General features: G+C 37.8%; 2 protein-coding genes across 2 annotated transcripts; one reads left to right on the top strand and one right to left on the bottom strand.

Moving 5' to 3' along the window:
• Nucleotides 1-1,119: 1,119 nt before the first annotated feature.
• On the bottom strand, nucleotides 1,120-6,930 carry LOC110046781 (optic atrophy 3 protein homolog). Its single transcript, XM_020752496.2, has 2 exons — nucleotides 6,771-6,930; nucleotides 1,120-2,931 (listed from the first exon to the last, which is right to left on the bottom strand). The coding sequence occupies exons 1-2, from the start codon at nucleotides 6,910-6,912 to the stop codon at nucleotides 2,612-2,614; spliced, it is 462 nt and encodes a 153-aa protein (XP_020608155.1). The 5' UTR covers nucleotides 6,913-6,930; the 3' UTR covers nucleotides 1,120-2,611.
• Nucleotides 6,931-15,270: 8,340 nt separating this feature from the next.
• Nucleotides 15,271-20,126, top strand: LOC110046722 (uncharacterized). The gene is made up of 2 exons (XM_020752418.2): nucleotides 15,271-15,458; nucleotides 17,761-20,126. The coding sequence occupies exon 2, from the start codon at nucleotides 17,795-17,797 to the stop codon at nucleotides 19,247-19,249; it is 1,455 nt and encodes a 484-aa protein (XP_020608077.1). The 5' UTR covers nucleotides 15,271-15,458; nucleotides 17,761-17,794; the 3' UTR covers nucleotides 19,250-20,126.
• Nucleotides 20,127-24,578: the final 4,452 nt, after the last annotated feature.

Below are 24,578 nucleotides of genomic sequence, written 5' to 3'. Positions count from 1 at the left end.
CGAATTTAGACTACTCATTTGCAAAAGTGGAAAAATGCCTGATACATGATGAATGCTACCCTTTACTGCTTCCAATATATTGTTCTGGTTAGAATGAACAGCTGTTTTTGCTTCTCTAAACAGATTTAAACAGTGACCTCAGTAACCGCACTGGTTGCAGTGACAAAGTCACGCAACGTTTTTCCTAATTTAGCTAGACTGCGTGACGCAGATCAACTTCAGAAGATGTATTTACCAAGTACTTCCGCTGTGTTAACTGTGCCTGGTGCCTAATTAACAAAAACCACCAGAATTTTCTCAACGATTTTAAGACATGTTTTTCTGCACACCCCTCCCCCAACCCTCTCCTACCAAAAGTCATCGAGTGTGAGGAAAAGAACTAGAACAGGCGCATGTCCACTTGAAATGTGAAACACATGTTGTATTCAGGTTAGCCATTAATTTTTGTCTGGACTTAACAGGATGTTGTGGGGAGCTGAGTAACCAGACAAGCGCTCATATCTTATCAGTTTGATTCTCAGTCTAGGATTCATGTATCAGTTGGGAATGTTGCTGGCTCTTTTTACCAGTATAAAGTATTTGTCTCATGAAAACCAGCTTTTCCTCCCTAAAAAAGGAACTCAATTTTTGTTATGTGATTGAAATTAAGACTATGACCTACAGATTCACATTCAGTCCTTCAATCTAGGAAAATGAAAAGACAGGCAAGTAAATCAGTATCAGTCGCTGTGCACTTGGTAAGATCTCTGCAATAGATATTGCTGTATCAGGAAGCAAACTGATGTCTGTTCCAAGCCCACAGATCACCACAGCCAGAGGGCTCATTAGTGCCTGTTCATTACTCAGGATATAGCCTTAAACGATAAGGAGAAACTGATACTGATACTCATCATGAGGGGTTGCCTCCAGAATTTTGTCACAGTTAAAGGTGCCTTGATTTGCTGATGTCAATATGTTGTCATGAGTGGAGAAAGGAACTAAAAAAGTCAAGTGCTCACGTCTTGCCAAACAACAAAACAAAGCTCAACCACTGTGCCTAAATTATATCAAATAAAATAATCAACAAGTTCCCATAAAAAGTAACATCCAACTATCAGAAAGGCAGAAATCATGAACCAGTTTTATAGGAAAATTTTTTTAATATAGCTTTGACTCTTCAGGTGAGTTTAACTCTGATACATATGAGATAGCTTCTAGTCAGTTACTGGGGGGGACAGTCTAAATGGTAACACTGGTGCAATTTCAGTTACACCATTCAGAGGTTAAAAAGCATGTAATAATCAGAGAATGTTTTAGGGTTCTCAAAAGAAACTCAAACTAACTGATTTTTCAATAGATCGCTAAAGTTGCCTGATGACTGTGGTAATTCTTTGGCCATAGGAAACAGAGCCGTAGCCATTAAGCAATAAGTAACATCTGAAGATGGGATTAAAATTAAGAAAATTATAGTTACCGCTCTTGTAAAGTTGAGCTCTCTCAGAAAATTGTTCTACCCAAGTATCCAGAATATAGCAAAAGATCTGTATGTAACCCTCTTATACTGTAATGTAGCTAAGATTTGAGACAAGAGGAAATATATTCACTATGGGCAGGTGCTAACAGGGAGAAACCTTCAAAATCTACTCTGTGTTCACATTCTTCAGGCTTCACAGCAGTTAAATTCATGCCAAAGCCAGGTATTTCATCCAGGTCCTGGCGTAATTAAACAACAGTGGAACCTTGAATTAATGAACCTCTATTTAACAAAGTCTTCAGTTTAACGAACCAATATTCTTTGCCCCAGTAATAGCAGAATATATGGAAAGAAAAGAACCCCAGTATTACAAAACCTCATAATAGGGAAGATATTTTTCCAGTCCCTTGACCCTTCATTATATCTAGGTTCCACTGTACATTCCCGTTATAGGGTGTTTCTTGCATGCAGAAAATCCTAACCAAGTAACATTTAATGAATCACTCAGAGACATTAATTTTGAAAGATTTAGAACATGAGATGCATCCGTTTCCCAGTCAGCAACAAAAGTGGATGAACCACATAAATTTTTACTTGATGAGAACTTAAGGTATTTTCCCTCCCTGCTAGCACAACTGCAACTGCATCTATAGGGACGATTTTATGAAAACCCAAGCATTAACTTTAGATATAATTTGTACACTGTGAATTGCATTTTGCACACACAATCCCATGCAGTATTTGTACATTTATTTGTGGAAGGGAGGGAGACAATTTGTGCAATTTAACAAACAGATTCCATGTTGCCATGTGTCTGTTCAATGATTGATCACAGAGCATGAGATCAAAATGTGATATGAATCAAAAAGTGGCACAAGAGGTCATAGTTGAATAGGAGTCTGTCACTTACTTTCTTACCACATTTTGACATCTTCTGCGATCTATTACTGAACAGATACACTACAACATGGAATGTATCTGTTTTATATAATAATTGAACCTGGGGACATGAAAAAGGCCTACATTTCTCACTTAGCAGAAGTCAGCATTGTTGTAGTTTTGGCTCGTAAAGTCCTTCATAAACAAGTGTCCTATGGCACATACATTTAAAAGTATGAGAAGAAAGATGTCATTTCAGATAAATTAATCATTATTTTGCTAACTGTCTTTACTATGAACAAGTCTTGTAAGCTCACGAACTTGAGCTGCATTAGTGTCTACCAAAAGTTCCAACTCCTTGACTTGACTTTGCAGTTCAAGTAACTTTTCATTTTGCTCCTGTTCTTTCATCTCCTCCTTCTTCTTTCCTCTGTTATATTCTAGATACATTAGCGTAGCTGCCACACCAAACACCAGTGTTTCTCCTAGGAGCTCAGCACCAACATCAATTGCTGCTTGCTCACTTAATGGCTGCACTTTATCTGGACCTGAAAGCCCCATTATGCGCATCTTGACATTTGTCTCGAGCCAATGATAGCCTGCCAAGAAGTTCAAACATGTCATGAAGGCTTCCAATATTATCTATTTAACAATAAATTATTAGACTACAAGCTCGCGTTTTCTATGAGCTGATGGGCAGAGAGGTGTAGCCCAGTTGACCATTACTCGTAGAAAACTAGTGAGACAATCTCAGATAGTGCAGAGTGCAATTGATAGCTCTGGAACGGTAGTCCCATAAGTACTCACCCCTGTTCGGTTCACTTCTGGTTTGTATCTACCTTGGTAGTCTGCTAGGGCTTTTTCCCTCAGCAGTGTGCACGTTTCAAGGTTGTATTTTCATTCAAGGTCCGAAAATTACATACAATTAGTGTTTGTCACAACAGCTTTTAAATTTTACTCTGGTGTTTTATGATGATTTTCGTTCATTTTAAAATCAATAATATGTTGAACAAACGTGACAGTTTAGCTCTTTGTGCCAACTTTGTAACTTGATACTTTTCTTTTCCTCACAAAGGTATGTAACATGAATTCTTGTTTTTTCCAAAACACACGGAAGATGAGCTTGTTTTGGGGGGATAAATGAAAGAAAGTTAAATATCTGACAAAGAAATGGAAGAGAAACGATATTGTTTTTTCTAAAAACACAAATTTTCTTATCACAGATGAACAAGAACTAATCTAATTATCAGACAGTCACAGAATACCACTTTCTTTTTCTGTTGCCACCTTTAACAATAAAACAATTCAAAATTAATACACAACAATCAGGATTGATCCCACTGGGAAGCATTTCAATGAGAAGTATTGAAGGTAAACAGTGCTACTTGGCCGATATTATCCTGCATCAGTGAGCGGGTCTCCTCAAAGACTGATTAAATTAATTTGCGCTTTCATTAGGTGCCACAGAGTCTGCAGCAACATTTTGAGCACTTTCCTGGTTTTTTTTGTCACAAATTTACAATTTACAGAATATTAAAGCCACGAACTCAGGAACTTTTTGGTCTCTCTTACAGACGCAATTAAGGCAAGAAATAAATAAGCCACTAATGAGAAGCTACACATTTCCCTTCTTTATTTAAACCCTGACAAACACACTATTGTACCTTGAAAACAGCAGATGATATTTGTTAAACTGACCTGTGGGTAATTCTAAAAGATACGCTTCACTTTTGCGCTAAAAAGGGACAAGTGGCACTACCTGACATCACATGACATATAAAAAACCACATGGAAACATATACAACAGTTACGATGTTAGAAGGCACGCCTCTTACATGTTGGGCTCTACCATAAGGAAAACCACTCAACATTTGTGTTATCCCATATGCAATGTGTTCTCCACCTAATGTATAGAAGATACGTACACTAACTAATCTGCGCATGCGTTTAGAGCAAATTGGTTTTGTTCTAAAGAGAATAGTACCACAAGGAGAGCAAGGGGTTACTTGAAACAAATATATAGCTTTGCAATGTTTACTCTAACTAAGGTAGATGTAACATGTTTTACGTAGGGTACACGTGTACCTTCCCCCCCTCACCCCCACCGTTTCCTTGTCTCTAGACTAATTAATTAATTGAAATTAATTAATTAAAGTGGTACTATAATCAAATTTTCACCCCTTGATTTTTTTGGTTTATCACATAGAATGGCACGAAAGAATAAAAACGCCGTTTACCGTTTGCAAATATCTGCATTCATTCCAGAGATATTTAAGTTTGAAAAATGTGTAAAATATGCAAATGAGATAACTGATGACATCATATACTCAACCCAATATTATATCAAGTATATAAATAGAGCTATCTTGGTCAATTTCCAGCACAGACCACTGAAACTTGGTAGGCTAATAGTTCTACAGATAGCACACCTACGGCAGTAAAAAATTCTGTTCCCATGGCAACTCACTCTTTTCCAGTCCCCACCCACTTGATTTCAATATCTTAGGGATTTTCAGCTCAAAAAATATTTAAAAAGGCCATGAACTTGACCTAACATATTCATATGCTTGCTGGATTATGCATATGAGGCACCATTAGCAGATATCAAAATGGAATGCCAAAGGTGGCCATAAAAGCCATTGATATTGGGGAGGTCTGGAACCCAGTATGTTGCCATGGTAACAAAACTGATAAGCTCATATTGTGGAGCACATTTAGTAGAATCTTCCTGCAAAGAATCAAACATTTCTGATACAAATTGGCTAAGATATCTTTCTTCATTATATTTGATGAAAATTTGGTTGAGTGTATGACGTCATCACTTGGCTAATTTGCATACTTTAAAAACTTGAATATCTCTGGAATGAAAAGAGATATTTGAAAATATTAAACAGAGTTTTTCTTCTCATACAGACTACTTGTTTATGTTTTAAAATGGCTTAGATAGGAAAGATGGGATTTTCGTCATAGTACCACTTTAAACAAACATTAAAGTTTGCACCTTAGCGCATCCCAATAGTGAACTCTGCATTAATGAGGGTGAGTAGCCTTATTGTTTTAGTAGAAACTCTAGGGGATTACAACACAAAACCGACAATTTTGTGTATTTTTACACATAAAATTAAGAATAACTTTAAGTTTTAATAGCAACTGCACACAACTAAGTAATTTCTTGATTTATTATATGACTGAGAAAATTACTTCATTGTGATTGGCTGAGAGCAGGCCAATTTATCGTTAATTTTTAATTTGCACTGCAGTGCAAATTAATGCGCGCACGTTTGCAATTTTCCCAGTCATATAATAAATGAGTAATTGTATGAAAGCTCGAGCTATTAAGGATTTACACCAAGGGTGATATTTGAAAATATTTGAGAGAATTTTCAAATATCCTGAGTAGTGTAAATCCTTAAATGCACTTACATTCATACAATTACTTAGGGCACTTTCCATTCAACCAAAAATTCTGGCGTGAATTTCCAGAAATTTCCTGGGACGAAGGGAACAGACTTTCCCGGTTGACTGCACCAGAGTGGAAAACAGCAAGCCCATATTTTTATTCACTTAGAATTTTCCAATAACTTCGAGGTTTAAATCGCAAAACAGAAGCAAACAGAACACTGACATACATCAAAATCGTGACTTTTTATAGACCACAATAGCAGGGAGGTTATACAAACCACAACAGCAGCAAAAACATCACAAACAAAGGGATAATGAGTGGTTCAGTGGTTCTACACATTATAAATCTTCGTACATTTCTTAGGCAGCCTATGCAAAACAAACTAGTACACCCCTGCAGCATATTGTTTATTGAAATTGAATACTTTCTTGACGAATTTAGCTGAAGTTAGTATTTATTGACAGACAAGTGACAAGATTCTGAAGTAAAATATTGATCCATCATCTTTGCATGGGATGTCCAACTCCCTGTTATCGCGGCCAAAAGAACAAGCGCTGAATAGACAATTGCAAATTTACATGATTTCAAGAAAAGAGGACAACCTCCCAAGGTATACCTAAATTTTCGAAAAAATTTTTCCTGGAAATTTCCACTCCATTTGATTTTCATCCCAAAATTTCCAGAATTTTCGATTGAATGGTTGGCTTTTCGGAAATTCGACAATTTTCGGAACTTGTCCCCGTTTCGAAAATTTCGGAATTTTTGATTGAATGGAAAGCGCCCCTTCCGCCCCTTTTCTAATCCCTGGGATACGTCCCCAGGTCCCCGCCTATTCCACATATTGCATTATAAATCAACACGTTTTGGTTGAAACCTGTGATTTCAATCGTGCAACTACCTAAACCAAGAAATATGAAGATTAGAGCTTAACTGAATACCATTAAGTTTAACGCTTAACTCTTAAATCTGAGCTGATGAAATATGATGCAACAAAACTAGATAGAAGCTGATAAAGGCTAATAATATTTGGCGTACCTTGACCAGACCAAACACAGACATACTTCTTAAAGAAATCACTTTGCTTGGCTGTCGTCTTTAAACTATTAGCGATTGGTTTGGAGATTTGCTTGATGGCTAAACTTGCCAACTTGAACAACGGAAATGCGCCGACCACCATGGCGCGAAGGTTTGGACATTTACTGCTTCATGTACACTGCCATGAAAATGTCCCAGGTGATGTTTTCGATCCCAGTCCCAAACAGGACAAGGTGTTGCAATCTGAAGAGTTACAGCGAGAGATGATTGGCTAGTAATTCTGCGAACTGTTCAAACAAACAACGCATTGAAATATAAAATAAATACAAGTAGAGGGGTTTATCAGGTTAAAAAATGTTCTCTATGCTTCTCCAAAAACCGCGCGAATGAAAAACTGCACAGAGCTAAATCTTGGCGAGGTTGTTTATATATCAATCATCTATCATATCTCAGATCCTTGACTTAATTCATTTAATGGTTTACGATTTTTATTTTTGATGGCGTGACAGTGTAAACCAACAAGTAAAAAAAGTAATTGGTGATAAATTATAAAAACCTGGAACTGGTTTTAACCACAAGCAACCTTTAGCTGTTTTTTCAACCTTCAGCATTAAAAAAAGTTTTCAGCTTTTTTGTTTTCTACACTTTTGGCATTTCTTCTGTCTATTGCAACATCATAGAGTGCCTTCATAGCAAGCTCCGACTCTACGTATTAAAACACTTTTCAACTCTGACACTGTTTCCCTTTACTAGCTCCTCTAAGTTTTAGTTGGCTTGATGGGGCTTTATTTTCAAAGTTGCCAGTTCCAGGCCTTTCGTTACTGCGCCACAGCTTGGTTCCAAGCGCTCCGAGGCTGGGGCGGATCTAGGCGAAGGTGGGGGGGGGGGGGGGGTCTTCGGGGTTTCGGTCGAACTTCCTAAATTAAAAAAGGTGAGACATTATAATACGCTGACTTGGCCTCAGAATGCCAGAAATCCTACATCTGAGGACCTCCATTTAGGGCCTCCATTTTCCGGGGGAAGGATGCCCCCGGCGGTCCCCCTCGGGGGAGGACGTCTTCGGCAGTCCCCTTCTCGAACTCCCTTATCAAAACTCCTGTATCCGATCCAGCGATGAAATCCTGGTAAATGGAGCTCGTCAAATCTCATACGGAATTTACTTTCATGATTTTTGCACGCTACATGAAGCTGTTTCCACCAGTAAATTGGTACATAACGGGACAGTTTTTCGGCGGAAAACTAAGCAGGCAATCGCATGAATGCACCAAGCTGTGACAAATCCAATGATAATGAACAAAATCGAGAATTAAACTCAGTTTTTAACGATAATTTTAAGTTACAGTCAAAAACCGGAAACCCAAAATTTGAGACACAATTTCATTTAGATCGTAAAGAAAATCTCAAAGTTAAAAATTTGACAGCTGAATATAATGAATCAGCTTAACAGGTATTCATAATAATTATAATAACAATAACTTTATTTAAGAGTTCACACTAAGTAATTAAACTCTTAGAAATATTAATCGCACTGAGTGAAGTGGAAGAAATTTCGATATTATTAATTTAACAACTTCAGTCTTTTAAGCAAAAAGCCAGTAGAATTTTCCATAAGTGGTAAAAACTGTCATTAAAAATATTATTTACAATTAACAGCTTAAATTCAAATTGAAACTCAATTCATTAATAAACAAACATATCAGGTTAGTCATCAAATACCAATTTGATTCCGCTGGGCAATAAGATGCACCTCAATCGAAAGTTAAGTGCTAAAATAGCCTGCAGAACAGGCGGATTAGCGAGCTCTTTTGGATTCTTTCGGATTCATTCGGAATCCGTATTTATTGCTGGGGAAGTAAAGACTTTTGTGAAGTACAGATGTAACCACCACGAAAGGCAGTTAATGCCGAAAATGACAAAAGATATGATTCGCAGTGATGTTTAGCAATATTTTATTAATGTGTTAAGTAAAATTTGTAATGGCCCGTGTCAATTGTCAATTCTAGTTGGTTATTGACGGGCCGACGTATTTAATCTTATCAATGTTTTTTAGCTGAAAATCGTAAGTGTTCAAAGAAATACAAAATTACTTGTTTCTTCAATCGAAAATTTCGCTATAAAAACCAGAAATCAGAAAAACGTTTCTTCTAAATCGAAGATAGTTTCAGCATTGCATTTAAGAAATTTAAAACTGTTTCATTCAAGCATAAAACTGAAGCTGTGGTAATAAGGCTAGACAAAAACAACATATAAACGACAACAGCTACAGAAACTCAAATTTCACCTTTCTTTCGAGTCTTGCCAAAGTTTCACTAGTGTTTCCACGGTAACAAGGAAAGATTGTTTTTTTTAAAAGTCATGTAAAAGAAAGCCGGAAAAACCTTGAAAGCTATAACTGAAACAAAGTTTGAAATTTCAAACGTTTTGTATTGGTTTTCAACGAAACCAGACAAAGCTATTTATTCAAAAACAAATATATTCCTTAACAATTGCGTTTTGCTAATTTAGTAAAGTTCTATATAGTCCTTTTCAAAGCTATAAAATTTAATTCATCCTTTCGACCTAATCTGTGAATCAAATTTTGAGCCCCATAGATTGCTTTGCCTCTTTTGAATGCAAAAATAAAACAACAATACAAGCTAATGGAAGAAAGAACCTATCACGTTTTTGCGCAACAAGGAAAATCATTTTCACTCGGCATGAACTCGAGTTTTGCGCTTGACTGTCTGAGTTCATTGACTATAAAAGAATTTATTTATCTAGGAAACCATCAGGAAATATTTGATCATTTATATCTAGCACTGTTTAGAATACTTGTGACAAAGATCCATTAATTTGCAAAAACGATTCACAATATTTAAGCGTCTCCTTAAAACATAATCTTCACCTAATTTTGTGGTAGTTCGTTTTACGATTTTACATAATGGCCGTTTGAAAGCTTTAATCCTGAAGTAAAATAATATAACACCGTCAGTGAGATAGTTAATCAACTAATCTAGAACGTATTGAACCAACGGAACAAGAAACTAGATATTGTAATGCAAAACAAGGATCACTGATTCCTGGCTGGCAAGAATGACTACATCTGAATAACGTAAAGCATGGGTCGCCTAACGATCAGGAAAAGTCCTTCGGTTTAGGTCTTTGAAACATAAATAGCTCGTGTGCAATTACTTAGTGTATATCACACAAGCGTGTAGTGTTTTCACGCGTTCTGCTTGGTTAACTCGAAAATGATAAGCAACTACTATTCGCACCAGTCCCTTACTTAAGCGAGTATAAATAAGAGCTCTGCATCTCATTTCACTTCAGTTCGAGTAAGAATCCTTTGGCTGTTGGCAGCTGCAACATGTTGTCTCTCTTCAGTCTCGCTTGCTTCTCCACGCTACCGCGCTTCTCATCACCCCTCCCTGCCTTTCCCTATCCTTTAAACACTTCCAACTCGCGCCAAAATCGAACTACAACAAAATCTAGAACTTAACATAATTTTTAACGGTAACTTTCAATTACATGAAAAGTTGTTTGAAGAGGAAAAACCCGACAAAATTGTATACCCAATAACATGTAAAACTGATTTAGGAGAGATCCTGCAGGAAATCCCCTCCGTTGTTGAAAATGGGACACTTGAATACAAAGTAGTTCAATACAATAAAAATTTCCGCATTGTGTCATTCAAACCAAAGAACTGATTTACCCCTATAAAGACCTTTAAGCTTTCTGTCAACTTTACATCTGATTTATTTAATCCCTACTTTCCAGGCCGGTGCCTTGTAAAAGAACATCAAAGGATAAAATTTCTCAACTTGAAGTAGCCGGCAGCGTGAGTTTGCAGTATTGAAGGCGAAAATTGCGGTGAATCATTTGAGATCCTACCTTTCAATGTAGAAGAAAGATGAATTTCACCTCTACCTCAAACGTTACTAAAAACAGTTGCAGAGTCTTTCTCATGCCAGAGTACATCCCACAGTTTTTTCTTGGTGATTTGGACGTTTTCTTTGTCGTAGCAGCTGTCATTGAATCGTTATCTTGTCCTTTTACCGTTTTGTTTAACGCCCTGGTAATTGTGGCCGTGAAAACCAAACGAAGACTACAAACACACCTTAACATTCTGTTGGCAAGTTTGGCGCTTACTGATCTGATGGTGGGTCTTGTTGTACAACCGCTACACATAACCACCACTGTTTTTCATCTTCAAGGCAAAAGCGCTAATGATGTTTGCAAAGCAATGTGGGCATTTCTCATCTCCTTTCTCAGTTTCTCCGCTGCATCGCTTTTCCATCTGGCGTTAATTAGCGGAGAGCGATATTTGGCCATTAAACATCCTTTTATTCATGGAACTGTGGTCACTAAACGTCGCCTAATGACCGCTACCATCCTTGTGTGGGGTGTTGTACCATTACGAGTCGTTTTAGTAAATTTGCGCGCCATTTCACTTATTTTTCAAGGAGTAATTGTTTTTTTGATCGTCTTGTTTCAAGTTCTTGTCTACCAAGAGGCCCGTCAGCACGAAAAACGGATTCTCTCTCAACAAGTTTCCTTAGAGGCCAGAGCGAAATTTGAAAAGGAGAGGAAAGCCTTAAAGTTAACGACCACAATAATATTAGCAATTGGCTTGTGTTACGTTCCAACATTCATATTAGTGCTCATTACAGGTCGGTTAATGCATAGTGTATCATACGCTCTGGGAAGTTCTTTTTATCACGTATCCGTTCTACCGATGATTTTCAACTCACTTCTTAATCCGGTCATTTACACAGTACGAAAGAAACAATTTAGAATCGCTTTTATCGAGTTGATTTTGAAGAAGGATTTTCAAGGAGCCAAAGAAATGGAAAGAAGATTGTTTGGATCGCCAAATAATGTTGAGGAGACTGATGTTACACGACGAAGCAGAGCATGGCAGCAACAGACCCCTTAGGGAGTCTCACCAATCCACGATCCAGTCCTGTGAAGCTCTCTTCACTGATGCCAATTCACTATAAAAAAAAAGTCTGTGAACATCATTACCTTTGGGCAGTAAGAACACGTCGGAAAGCGAAGCAAGTTTTTTTCCCTGGCTCCTGTCGCCAACCTGGTGGTCCATCTTTGCCGCTAGCATATGAGACAGGGAAGTCTATCATAGCAATTAAAAGTTATCCCCTCAAATGCACGCAACGGTACATCTAAAATGACAAAGGTAAAAGGGTATTTTCAAGATATACTGGAAAGGGCGAAAGAAGTAAAAAACTTAAGATTTTCTCGTTCACTCATAGGGCGAGTCAAAGAGAACGCATTCAAAGAGAAGACATTCAAAGGAAACACCTTACCTCGCCCACAGGAGAGCTTTAATACATGAAATTTGTTCTTTCGTTTGGGTGTATTTACAAAATGGAAAATGCGTTTTATCCTGTGTTTTTACAAAGCCAGTTAAGGCTATTATGCATCTCCTCGGCCTGGGTCGCTTATTTATATAGGCTAAATTTTTTTTGCAATTTAGAGTCTGGACTGTTTCCTAAAATTTGATCTGAATTTTGATAGAAGGTTACTTGTAGGTTCAAGACCCTTATTTTTTTTCTTCTTACATTTGAAATTCGCTGTGTAATACTATAATCCATTGCTGGGAAAGTAAAGATACTTTCGGAACACTTGATGACAAAGATCGACTAATTTGCACAATTAACGAGACTCATTATATATAAAGTGGCTTTTAAAACAGCTTTTGTCCTGAGGCAAAATAATATAACACCGTCAGTAAGATAGTTACCAGGAATCTAGATCATATTAAACAGAGGGAAGAAACTAGAAATTATAATGCTGAATAACTAAATAACGTTAGTGTAGTCAGGATAAGTAGCTGACATGTGTAAATACTCAGTTGTTTGTAGAAAATAGAATCCATGTTTTAAACATTTTGAAAAAAAGTAAATGTTGTACTTTTCATCATTGTTACTCGCTAAGATTTCGAAAGTCGGCTCTTGTGCAGCTGTCGCATATCAGCAGATTCTCTCATTTTTCATACATGTAACCCCTGAAATATTTTTCACGAAAAATTGATCTGCGGTAAAAAACTAATTTGAAAAGGGAGTCGAGCAGTTGTTATATCGAATAAACAGATAACCTTTTTTAATATTGTTTTAGTAATTAGAGTTATTGGTCGATTTTGAGGTATCATTTGTTGGACACCGGAAAACATTTGTTCATTTATGAAAGTTATTTTTGAGCATCTTTCAGAAAGATACGCCGTGTTGTGAGAATTGTCCTCCGGTGTAACAGTTTTAGAACAAAGGTACGAGCTTGATACCCAAGTTCTTTCTCTTTGTATGTCGCCTACTGCAATTACAGACTTCAGATAATAGTTCCAATTTAAATTATTCAACTGCTTATGTTTTATTATGATGGTACAATACGCTTTAAAGCACTGTAAGGTGTGGAAATAAGGAAATTGTTAATATTATGTGGGGTCATCCCGATTAATGAACAAATCTCAAACAGATTTCTCTAAAGACGCCAAACTTCCAACTCTGGGCATTTTAATTTAAACAGTTTTCATGTGCAATCGTCGATCTTTAAATGGAATTATTGCAAAAATTCGATAAAGCAAAACCAGGTGTGTAATTCTCACCGTATAAGCAAAAAGTCATAAATATATAGATTTAGCAAACTGAAAATCGGAGCTTTTTCGTTTACAATCCGTGTAAAACTTCTCCATCCTTGACCATCCTTGTTCTTTCATGTTTATTAGTATCTCGTAAGTGTTTTCTATCTTAGTAAACTATTGTTTTCAGGTTTCCTTCAATTTAAATGAAATTTTGTACGTTGCCAAACTAACCCAAAATACCATGACTGAGCTCCTTTAAATACTTAAAAGTGGCATTAAGTAAGCGATGCCAGTGGCGGATCCAGACATTAAACTAAGCGGGGGGGAGGGGGGCGGTTTTGTTTTGCTTGCCCTGCCGGCTTTTCTTCCTTCCGTGATTTTTTCATTTTTTGCCCAAAATAAGGGGGAGGGGGCCGGATGCTTTTAGATGCAATACCGTAAATCCTCGAATTAACGCCCCCCTCGAATAAGCGCCCCCTTCGAGTAAGCGCCCCTGGTATCAGCCAAGATTTAAAGTAGGCGCCCTGCCCCCCTCGAATGAGCGCCCCCTCCTCCTGCCCTTCCCCCCGTTTTTTAGACGAGTAATGAGACAACAAAGATTGTATAGTTTTCGTCGTGTGGTATTAGATTTGCACATTGTTTCAGTTTGTGAACACGTTAAGTTTGGAAAAAAATTACAAGTGCTAGCGCCAACGGTGCCGCGATTTGAACTTTAGGATCAGCCTTTTATGTCGATGAACAGTTTATGTTGTTGTTTACGCGCGGATGAAGTTTTTTCCACGATTTGGGAAAAATGAAATGAGCGACCCCCCCCCCCCCCCTCGATAAAGTGCCTCCCTCAAATAAGCGCCCCCCTTCCTCTCCTAAAGACTTCCTGAGGGAGGATTTACGGTCCGTGGGTCATTCGTCCATTCAATTTCTGTTTAAAGTCAAAAATTGAAAATTGATGTCAATTTTTGATTTTCATGACTTTTTATCGTAAAAAATAAGAAAGTGCCAAATCGAAAATATTTGACTTTTTTCCTTACCGTGAATGATCCCTGGATCATTCGTCCATTCAATTTTTGTTTAAAGTCAAAAATTGAAAATTGATGTCAATTTTTGATTTTCATGATTTTTTATCGTAAAAAATAAGAAAGTGCCAAATCGAAAATATTTGACTTTTTTCCTTTCGGTAGAACATTGAAACAGAACTTTTATTTTTACTTTAATCCTGTCAACAATGACGAGAAAAATGAAACTGAGCGGCTATTTTGTTTCTCTGTTTTCGACGGAAGTCTAAAAATTGAAAATTGAAAGTTGCAATCAATTTTCAATTTTTGTTTTTCGGCCAAAACATTCCAAATCATTGACAGAACTACCCCAAAGGGAGAGGGAGGGGTCTATTCACATGGTAAATATTGCAATTTTCAATTTCAATTTTTAGACTTCCGTCGAAATCAGATAAACTAAGCTATGCCACAGACTGCAACATTGTTGGAGAAACAAAATACCCGCTCAGTTTCATTTTTCTCGTCATTGTTGACAGGATTAAAGTAAAAATATACGTTCTGTATCAATGTTCTACCGAGAGGAATAAACTCAAATATTTTCGATTTGGCACTTTCTTATTTTTTACGATAAAAAATCATGAAAATCAAAAATTGACATCAATTTTCAATTTTTGACTTTAAACAAAAATTGAATGGACGAATGATCCAGGGATCATTCACGGTAACTTACAAAAAGCCAGTGAATGGAGGTTGTGACGCAGTGATATGTAACAGTTGAACGCATGCGACGTGCCCAGTGGCAAAATCACCAGTTTTCAACGCAATGCTGGGGAGCTTGGACCGAAGCATACAGCAGGTACCAGTTAAACGTCACAGGTCGCTGCGCATTCAATGAATCCCTTTTATTATAAATAATAAAATAGCACTGCGGGCGCACAATGAGAACCTCGTGCTAAAGTTTCACATCAAAACACAATTCCAAATTCGAGATTTTTATGAAAGAAAAACACTCGTCAACAAAAAGTTGATTTCATTTTGAGTCAGCGTAAACGTGGATGGATCTTTGTGTTTATGACAAGAGGTGTTTCCCGAAGTAGAAACGAAATATCAATCATTTCGCTGGTAAGTCAATTTTGATTGAAATTGTGTGGTTTTGCCCAAACTATAGTTTTCAAAAACGGTCTTTGAGAGTCGTTGGCTTTATGATCCACAAAAACCAGCGAGCGAGAAATTATGTTCTTGTAAATACGTTTCGCTTATGATTCGTGGGCTTAACAGTTCTTTAAGGTAAACCTATTTATTTTGCGACACAGTATTGATCTAAGCTTAACAAGCGTGAATGCACTTTTATTAACAAATAGCATCTATTGCAAAGAGTAGCCTAAGCTACTCACTGTCGATAAATATCTTAAAACGGGCAATAATGAATTTGCTGACAGATGAAGATCTGAAGACGGTAATTATTTAGAAAGCGGTGTGATGTGCACTACGTGCGTGTGTTTAGAAGATCCAGGTAGACATTTAATTTTACCGATCGGACCGGTTAATGCCCAGTTAAAGTATCTCAGTAAACCTAAAAAAAATCACTTAAAATCAATTTAAACAATTTACTTTGCTGAGGAGCTCAGTATAGGCTGACTAAGTATTTGCAGGTAATGAGCTCCTGCTATTTGTAGTTACTAAATGACTCGCGATCGATCTTATTCGGATATGTAGCTAAACTGGTTTGGTTACTTGAGTTGTACCTTGTGAAGCGCAACGATCTATATCGAGGAGCGTAATCATTTTAAATACAATCAAAGAACGTCCAACCTCACGTTAAGGAAACCTTATTAGGGCGAAATGGGTTTTGAAATTAACGTTATCTGAGGATACCGAAGGAACCATACCTACTCGGCCCGTTACACTCTTTCTTTTTTATAAGAATATATTTTATAAGAACATGGAGGCTGAAATTTGCGAAATTTTAAGAATATTTTAAGAATAAATCTGAGGCTGAAATTGTGAAAAGAATATAATTTCGTGCGTTGAAAATCTGTAAATACAATACAATGATATGTTTTTACTTAATTGTATAAAATTATTCCTTTCGCTAAACGGCAAAACTGGCCAACAAACAGAACACTCTTCACTAGCGATAGCCAAATGTTCAATGATAAGCGGTACATTTAATGTATTTGTGCAACACAAAATATGTACAATGCAAAAGACATGAACTAAACACCAAACACTTGTAATTGATACCCCTAGACATCCTTAAACGGAAATGTCATATGCTATAATTTAAAGAATACCACAAGAATATTTTCAGCCTAAAATCGGCAGAAAAATAGGGATATTCAGCCTGGGCCGGAAAAACAATATTCTTATAAAAAAGAAAGAGTGTATGGGAAGTGTCCTCCTTGTGACATTTAAGGCTACCAATGAAGAGTTCGTGTTACCACTAAAAGAACTCAGTGATCCCTCACGAGAGGTGCTGCAATAGTTCGATTCAGGAACCATAAGCTTGAACTGTGACTCCTCTTCGACTGTATAGCTGGAATCTGAATTCATTCTCGTTAAACAAATATACAGCTTAGAAGAACCAGAAATTCACAGATTGGTAAGTTTTCGCTCGATGCCGTTTAAACCGTCAAACGTTTCTAATCATGATCCGAGAACGCTAGGCTTTAGGAGAAGAGTTATGGTCAAACCTCCCGGTCAAACCTGTGATAGGGAGGAAAGCTGGACAACAAAAGAAACGTGAAAAACCGACAGAAGTCGAGCCAAGAAAAGAGAACCAGTTAAGGCAAAAGCGCAAACCTGACGGAACTAATAGGACAACCTTCCGGACATTTGTAGGCCGTGGAACATTAATCCACAACGTTTCATTCATAATCGTCTTTTGTCGGTTAATTCACACTAGGTAACCAAGCCGGTAAATTGTTATAATTTACTGAGATCCTCGAGGAAACCACGAATAATTGTGTACCATGTCTGCTGTTCTAGCGCCATTTTTCGACCATCCCTGTGATGCAAATAAGGTCGATTAAATTAAAAATGACGAGTCGAATTTCTCCTATAGCTTTGCTTATGGACTGGACTTGCTAAAATGTAACTAACTAAGCACTACTATGGTGCTAGGAAGTGAAAACCTCTTTTACCTCAGCGCCCGAAATCTAGTTTAAAAAATTGGACGAGTGGCGGGGTCGAAAGACAATACCTCCCTTGAAAAAAAAAAAACGTACGACATGCCACAATGAAACCGAGCGCTTTAATTCATTTAGAAGACTCTGACAGCTAACTGTTTTGCTTTCCATATGGCAAGTAATGTATTGTATTGTAAGAAAAGCATTGATAGTGGTGTAAATAGCTCGTATTGAAAGTAATGTATGTGTTTTGTCATTTTTCTTTAAAAAAAAACTGTTTTGCTTTCCTCGTACAGATTGAAGGAGGCCCCAAAGAGAGAGGGGCGTGTAATGAAGAAGGGAGCGACAGGGGAATACATCAAAGGCTGCTTCAGACCAGTCCGTGTTCTTTTTCTGTTTCTTCTTATCACTACACTCGCTGTCTTATTCAAGGAGCTTTGGAAGCGACATGAACCCGTGAAGAAACCAGCCCAACCAGCTCTTGACTTGGGCTGCCTCTACACAGTGCAGCCTCCACAGGGAGCGCAAGCATGGCAGCTTATATCGTTCACCATCAGTCCAACACCCAACGACAAATGTAACGTTGACGCACGAAATGCCATTCGTGACAAAGGAGCGGGAGGCTCGAACTTTCGCCTCCAGGCGTTTGGCTCACAAGAAATGGTCACGGGCAGCGTGACTCACATTGGTGATGACATTTACAATGCTACCCTGCGGTTAACATTTGCGGATGAGTATATAATCCTGGTTATCTTAACCTACGTTAATAACGACAGTCTTGAGTATCGATATCATACGAAGGCCGTTCTGCAACATGTACAGAACAGCCCCTTTGACCTACCCGTTACTTCAGGCCCTGAACCCCAGGGATACACCCGATACTGCACTCAAGAAGAGAGCGGAATTGCCCCAGGGAGATGGGTTGAGTGTGGTAGTATTCCAGGTGTCGAGAGATGCGGCCAGTGGCAGCTTGATCCTGTTTATGATTTTGATCAAATCCACGGTTTTCACTGGCTGCCTTACTTCTGCCAGTTGCATCATTACAGTAGCGACGAGATCAAGAAATGCTTTGCCAAGCAAGGTTGGTCAGAGGTCGTGTTCACTGGTGACTCGCACATGCGATATAGAACATATCACTGGGTGACGCGTTTACACGGCTCCTGTCACGGCTGTACTAAGACGCACATCAAGATGGTGTTTGAAAAGATCCCACGCATTGAGTGGGTGTTCGACGCGCGTGGAACGCGTTGGCCCCTCACCTTTCCCAACATCTCAATGCCTCACGAAGTGTACGTTCACCCGAGAACCAGACGGTCTATGTTCTCTAAGGGTCTACCTTCGACTGTATTTAGCGGCAAACTCTTTTTTATGAACTTTGGACATTGGGTTTTGCGAGAAAGTACAAAGACATCATTCATGGCTGATAAAATCCGCGCCTTTACACAGGCAATTCAAGCAATGAATCGCTCTGAAGGAGGGGTCAAGCGATTTCTCTGGGTGAACACGGTTAGCTTACCATGGAGAGAGGATCGCGCCATGATCGAATGGCTAGAAAATCCATCCCCGGCTCGCGTGGCACAGTTCAATGGTCTGACAGACCAGGCTATCAGGGACAGTGGCGTCCAGATCATTGACGCATTCCAGATTTCAAACAGTCGAATAGGCGCCACCCATGATCAGACACATTATGCCAAGAGGATGGAGAGAGGGGACTGCGGAGGAGTGGTGGAGAATGCTATCAGTAATGTAATAGCTAACGCCCTGTGCAATTACGACCCTTGGTAAAACCTTTCCTAGTTTCTAGGCCTAAAACTTTCACCGTAGTCAGTACATTCGGGTCACGTGGTCCGAACGAAAAACAGTGAAAGGTTTCACTGGCCGTTCGTCACCGAAATGAAGTAATCATGAAGATCTGGAAGCAAAATGGACTTCCAGACTTGTGAGAAAGCTTGAGTCAGTCGTCAGCCAAAAAGGTACAAGTAGGCATTTACCGTACCCAAATTCGGCCACGTGAGCATAATATCGTAGCCATATCTGGTCAGTAACTTGATATCGCAGGATATCAGGACTGGCTTCTGATAGGCTCATTGCGAATTTAGGTACGGTGAATATAAATACAATATCAGTCTTGCTGAATGATATATAGTGATCAATGACTATTCTGGATGCTCCTCCTGAACGATGACGTCAGCTGTTTTTCAGGTGAAACCTCGTGATTAATGACGTCATAACATTGTTAACTTGTAATTCATAATCAATGGCATTGAATTATTTTACCTCCACGGGAAAAAAATGACGACGAAAGCTAGTATAATGCTGGATGATATTGAGGACAAATTTTTAGTTGCTTTTTTTATTTCGTTTTATAAAAGTAGAACAGAAAGGAAATAACTAGTTTCTAGCTTTCACTTAATCCACGAAAAAAAAACTTTTTTATTCGTTTTCGGGAGTTATTTAAACAAAAAGAAAGGTTGTGTCAGCCCAGGAAAGTATAAGAACGTCTTGGAAGTAAATTATTTCACTCTATTCGGACTTGACCCTGGCCCACTAGCGGGTCATAGTTTGAGGCATTTTTGCCCTGTCTTCGCATTTCTTGTGCCTTTTTGTTATATATGAAAGAACAGCAGTAATGAAATAAAATGGGGCATATTATTCTCAACAATGTTAGCTGTCAATCTATGGTCCCCTGTGTCCATATTTCAAGGTTATTTTAAACGGTGACCGTAGAAGAATAAGATACTTCTCACTCTACCTCCACGATTTGGTGTGGGGTTTTCGCGTGTAAAGATCCATCTCTCATTTAGTGACCACTAGGGAGCCCCACACTCAAATCGTCCCACCTTCATGTATATCGTCTCTGATATAACTATTGGATATCTCTCTTTATCCACTAAGCGAGGAGGTACCGAAACTGGTCTCTGGGGCTTTTGTTCCTTGGACTTCTCCGTCTTAGTTCTACATCTGCTTCTACTACTAAAGGCGTTTCTCCTCAAGAACCACTACTTGATTAACAAATGTACACGTACTTAAATAACCTATCGGTAGCTATGTGTGGGCCACATGGGACGAACTGACCTTGGAAGATTAAACATCTATTTTTAGAATATTAACCCAAACACTATTACACGGCTTTCAGAAGTGAACTAAAAAGTTCTTGAAACAGCTAATAGAAACTAAAGTTTAGAGAACAAGAAACCTAAACAGGATCTTTGTGGGAGATTCAGACCAAGGCCAGTTGACAAACCCAAACATGACCATCGATGGGGTATTGTTCGGGGGTAAGTATTCTTGATAAACTAAGATAAACAACATGAAGTCACGAGACTCGGTGGGTGGGCAGTCGGGTCTTAGAATCACAAGACTAATGTGGTATCTACAAAATGATAAACAATCGGTGATCACGTATCAAAAATGCTTAATTCTATACAAGTTTTTGAGCTTTATGACATAACTGCTAGCTTGGACTTGATTTTCTGACGATTTGAAGACAAAGTGATTTCCTAGCTGGAACTTTGCAGTTGCATCGCTAGGGAACTATTTTCTTTTCTTAGAAATGATGAGGTCTGGAAACGAAGCCTGACTGTGTTCTACCCGACGAGGAAGTGTGCCTTGCGTACTATCTCTTGACGGGTTTCTTCTCCATAATTCGAAATAACGTGGGAGAAAATTGTCCAAACATTGCTTTATTTAATTAAATGAATACAATGTATGGTTTTAGACAACGTTATTGAGCAATGCCATGACATCATATGACATGTTCAATTTGCAATTTTTGAAGATCAGTAACCATGGTAGCAATTACGTTATGATTAAGATATGAAGGAACTCTGAAAAGGAACTTGTCTGGCCCGCTGACCCCTCTCTAGCAACAACGGCAGTCGTCAAATTATGCCCTCAAAGCACACGTTTTCTTCCAATATTTATTTATAAAGGTATCACTTCTCATGGTGCAATTCTCGAATGAATGCTCTTATAAGAGAATTCAAGAGCGGGTTAGGAATCCAGTGAAGTTGCAATTTACTTTAGAAACGAATCAAAATTATTAATGAATGGATGCACGAACACATTTCATAAAAAATCCGCCTAATCCCGGGCAGATTTTAATTTTGTTTTTTTTATGCGGGAGGGAATGTGTCATGTTTAATATCAATCAGGCTTTTAATCCTTTTTAATCCTCAACTTTTATAAAGCTCTTTAGAGAATTTAGAGCGTCAGAAGGGCACATGTGAAATGTTTAAACAAATTCCATGTTGCATTTTTTTTAACAATTTTTTTTTAATTAAAAAATCTTGACTATTCGCTGATAGCTGATGGAACAGAATTGAACTCAAGAATAGTTATCTCATTTACATAGTCGATTTGTAACAGACCAGATCCGATATATTTAAGTCTCGTTTGGAACTGAGGGACAAAAGAAACCAAAAAAATTGCAATTGTGCCGTGAATGCCTTGGAGCCATGTTGACCCATGTTAAAACGTTGATGTAGTAAAAATCGGCCTATGCGAACGGTCCCCAAGATGTAGACCATTATTCTCGGGTTATAAACCGTTATAAAACTTAGGTTTATATGCAAATTAAAAAACTTAGGAGATCTTTCAGTCAGCGGGGAGGCTTATAACTAGAGTAGGTTATACCGGGGGGGGGGGGGGGGGCTAACAAACGTTTTGGAAATGATCTGGCAAGAAACGACTTGAGACTCTGATGAGCGCTATATCTAATTCGATTTTACGACTCAAAATGCTGATCTGTGTTCTTTCCTTAAAAACTTATTCATTACTTATTTTCACTTGGTGTGCTAAGTTAAATGTTTTGTGAGGACGATAGTAACTTAATATGAATAACCTGGAGGCGGTTACTTATACCTGGGGGTAGGGGAGTTTTCAACCGGAATATTTTTACCCATGTTTGCAGACAGATGACCTTATGCCATCGACAAAAAGGCTGGAGAATCCATCTTGTCTTAGCTATTAGTAATACTAACAGTTTTGAGGGTAAAAAGACTATTTCGAAATAAAAAATCGCAGACATGTTTTTGTTGTTTATATGTTAAACTAGCTACTGTCCAAATTTGAGGGCAAAGGAGCAAATTCTCTTTGACTTGTAGCTTCCAAAAGGTTAGCCGGACGCTCGCATTTAAAGGGCGTGAAAAATTCGAAAATTCATTTAATTTTGAAATTAAAATAGCCACAGCTCTATAGGATAGAAATTGATGTAGGGATTTAGAAGGTATACGGTAACCTAGCACATTGATGTAATCGAAATATCGTGGTGAGCGGTACCTTGCGAGCAGAGCCGCTTCGATCTGCTCTGCTCAGCGGAGCAGGTGAGGGGAAGATCATGCTGAAAATCGACGTGTACTTATTGCTTCTCAGATAACATTTTGTGTGGGGAGGGCGATATCGCACAGTTCCGATAGCCAAAGGAGAGTCAAAATGACATTGCAAAGTAACTGGGTGTATATCCTGCGTACTTTTTCGTAATTCAAGTACTTCAGTTTATTTTTAGTGCCAAATCCACATTGATAAACAACAATGTGGTCACTAATAAATAGAGAAATTTAAGTAATCGATGGGTAATCGTTGCTTAGTCATTGATTATTACCCATGATCAATGAGTAATCGATGAATATTCCATAGGCCCAAAAATTTCGGTCATCGATTAGTCATCGATTGCATTGATCAGACATGATGGTACTGATGAGACATTGATAGAATCTCGTGGCTACGCAAATAATACCGGTATGCCAGATCGAAAATAAAGAAATAAAAACAAATTCTTCAAGGTATATGTACAAATCTCCTTTGCCTATTATTATCGTCGCGAACCCTTCCCGTAAAGAAAAACGGGAAATCGTAATAGATAGATGTGCAGTACACAAAATATGTGTAATCAATGAGTTTTCAATAAGTAATTAATTGATTGATTAATTGCTTGCTTGCTTGCTCGCTTGCTTGATTGATGATTTGATTTATTGCTTGTGTAATAATTTATTGAGGATTGATTAATTGATTGATTCATTTATTGCTTGATTGAATAATGATTGAATGATCATTGATTGATTGAATAATGATTGATTGATGATTAATGATTGATTGATTGATTGACTGATTGATTGATTGATTGATTGATTGATTGACTGACTGATTGATTGAATAATGATTGATTGATTAATTGATTAATTGATTGATTGATTGATTGACTGATTGATTGATTGATTGATTGACTGATTGACTGATTGATTGATTGATTGATTGATTGATTGATTGATTGAATAATGATTGATTGATTGATTGATTAGTTGATTGGTTGCTTGCTTGGTTGCTTGGTTGCTTGATTGATTGATTGATTGATGATTGATTGATTGATTGATGATTGATTGATTGATTGATGATTGATTGATTGATTGATTGATGATTGATGATTGATTGCTTATTTGTTTGATTGATTGATTGAGTGAGTGAGTGAGTGAGTATAGTATAGTATAATATATCTTTATTGCGCCTTACTCTCCAAAGAGAGGTATTGGTCTGTTTACAATAAAGGTTTAACATTAACTAGTACAATAAGAAATAACATTCACTTGATTTTTTTATAATTCAAATAAAATTAAATAAAAATTATAATGCTCATTTCGTTTGTAAGTTGAGAATCTCTTTTCTTTTTTTAAACATTAAGTTGATATATTTACCTATTATTTTTGATGTAACTCTATTGTCAGCTCTAAGTAAGTACTTAGTTCTCTCGTTATCGCTCAGATTTGCGTAAAGTGCATCTTTGTTTGAAATGTGAGAATGGAGCTCAACTCTTATGGTAGCGTACCCCTGGCAATACATCAAGAAATGCTGTTCGTTTTCTACGCAATTTTCTTTGCATACTAAGCATGTTCTTTCCTCTACTGGGATTGATGCTCCTTTATTTTCATATTTTCCAGTTTGTATTCGTTCGTGAGTGAGTGAGTGAGTGAGTGAGTGAGTGAGTGAGTGAGTGAGTGAATGAGTGATCGATTGATTGGTTGGTTGGTTGGTTGGTTGATTGGTTGGTTGGTTTATTGGGTGGTTGGTTGACTGATTGATTGAGCAATGATCAATGAGTAATCGATGACTAATCGGTGAC

Source organism: Orbicella faveolata, unplaced genomic scaffold, assembly GCF_042242905.1.
Source record: "Orbicella faveolata isolate gen_17 unplaced genomic scaffold, um_ofav_v1 contig_24, whole genome shotgun sequence".
Taxonomy (NCBI): domain Eukaryota; kingdom Metazoa; phylum Cnidaria; class Anthozoa; order Scleractinia; family Merulinidae; genus Orbicella; species Orbicella faveolata.
This window is presented reverse-complemented; position numbering and strand designations above follow the sequence as displayed.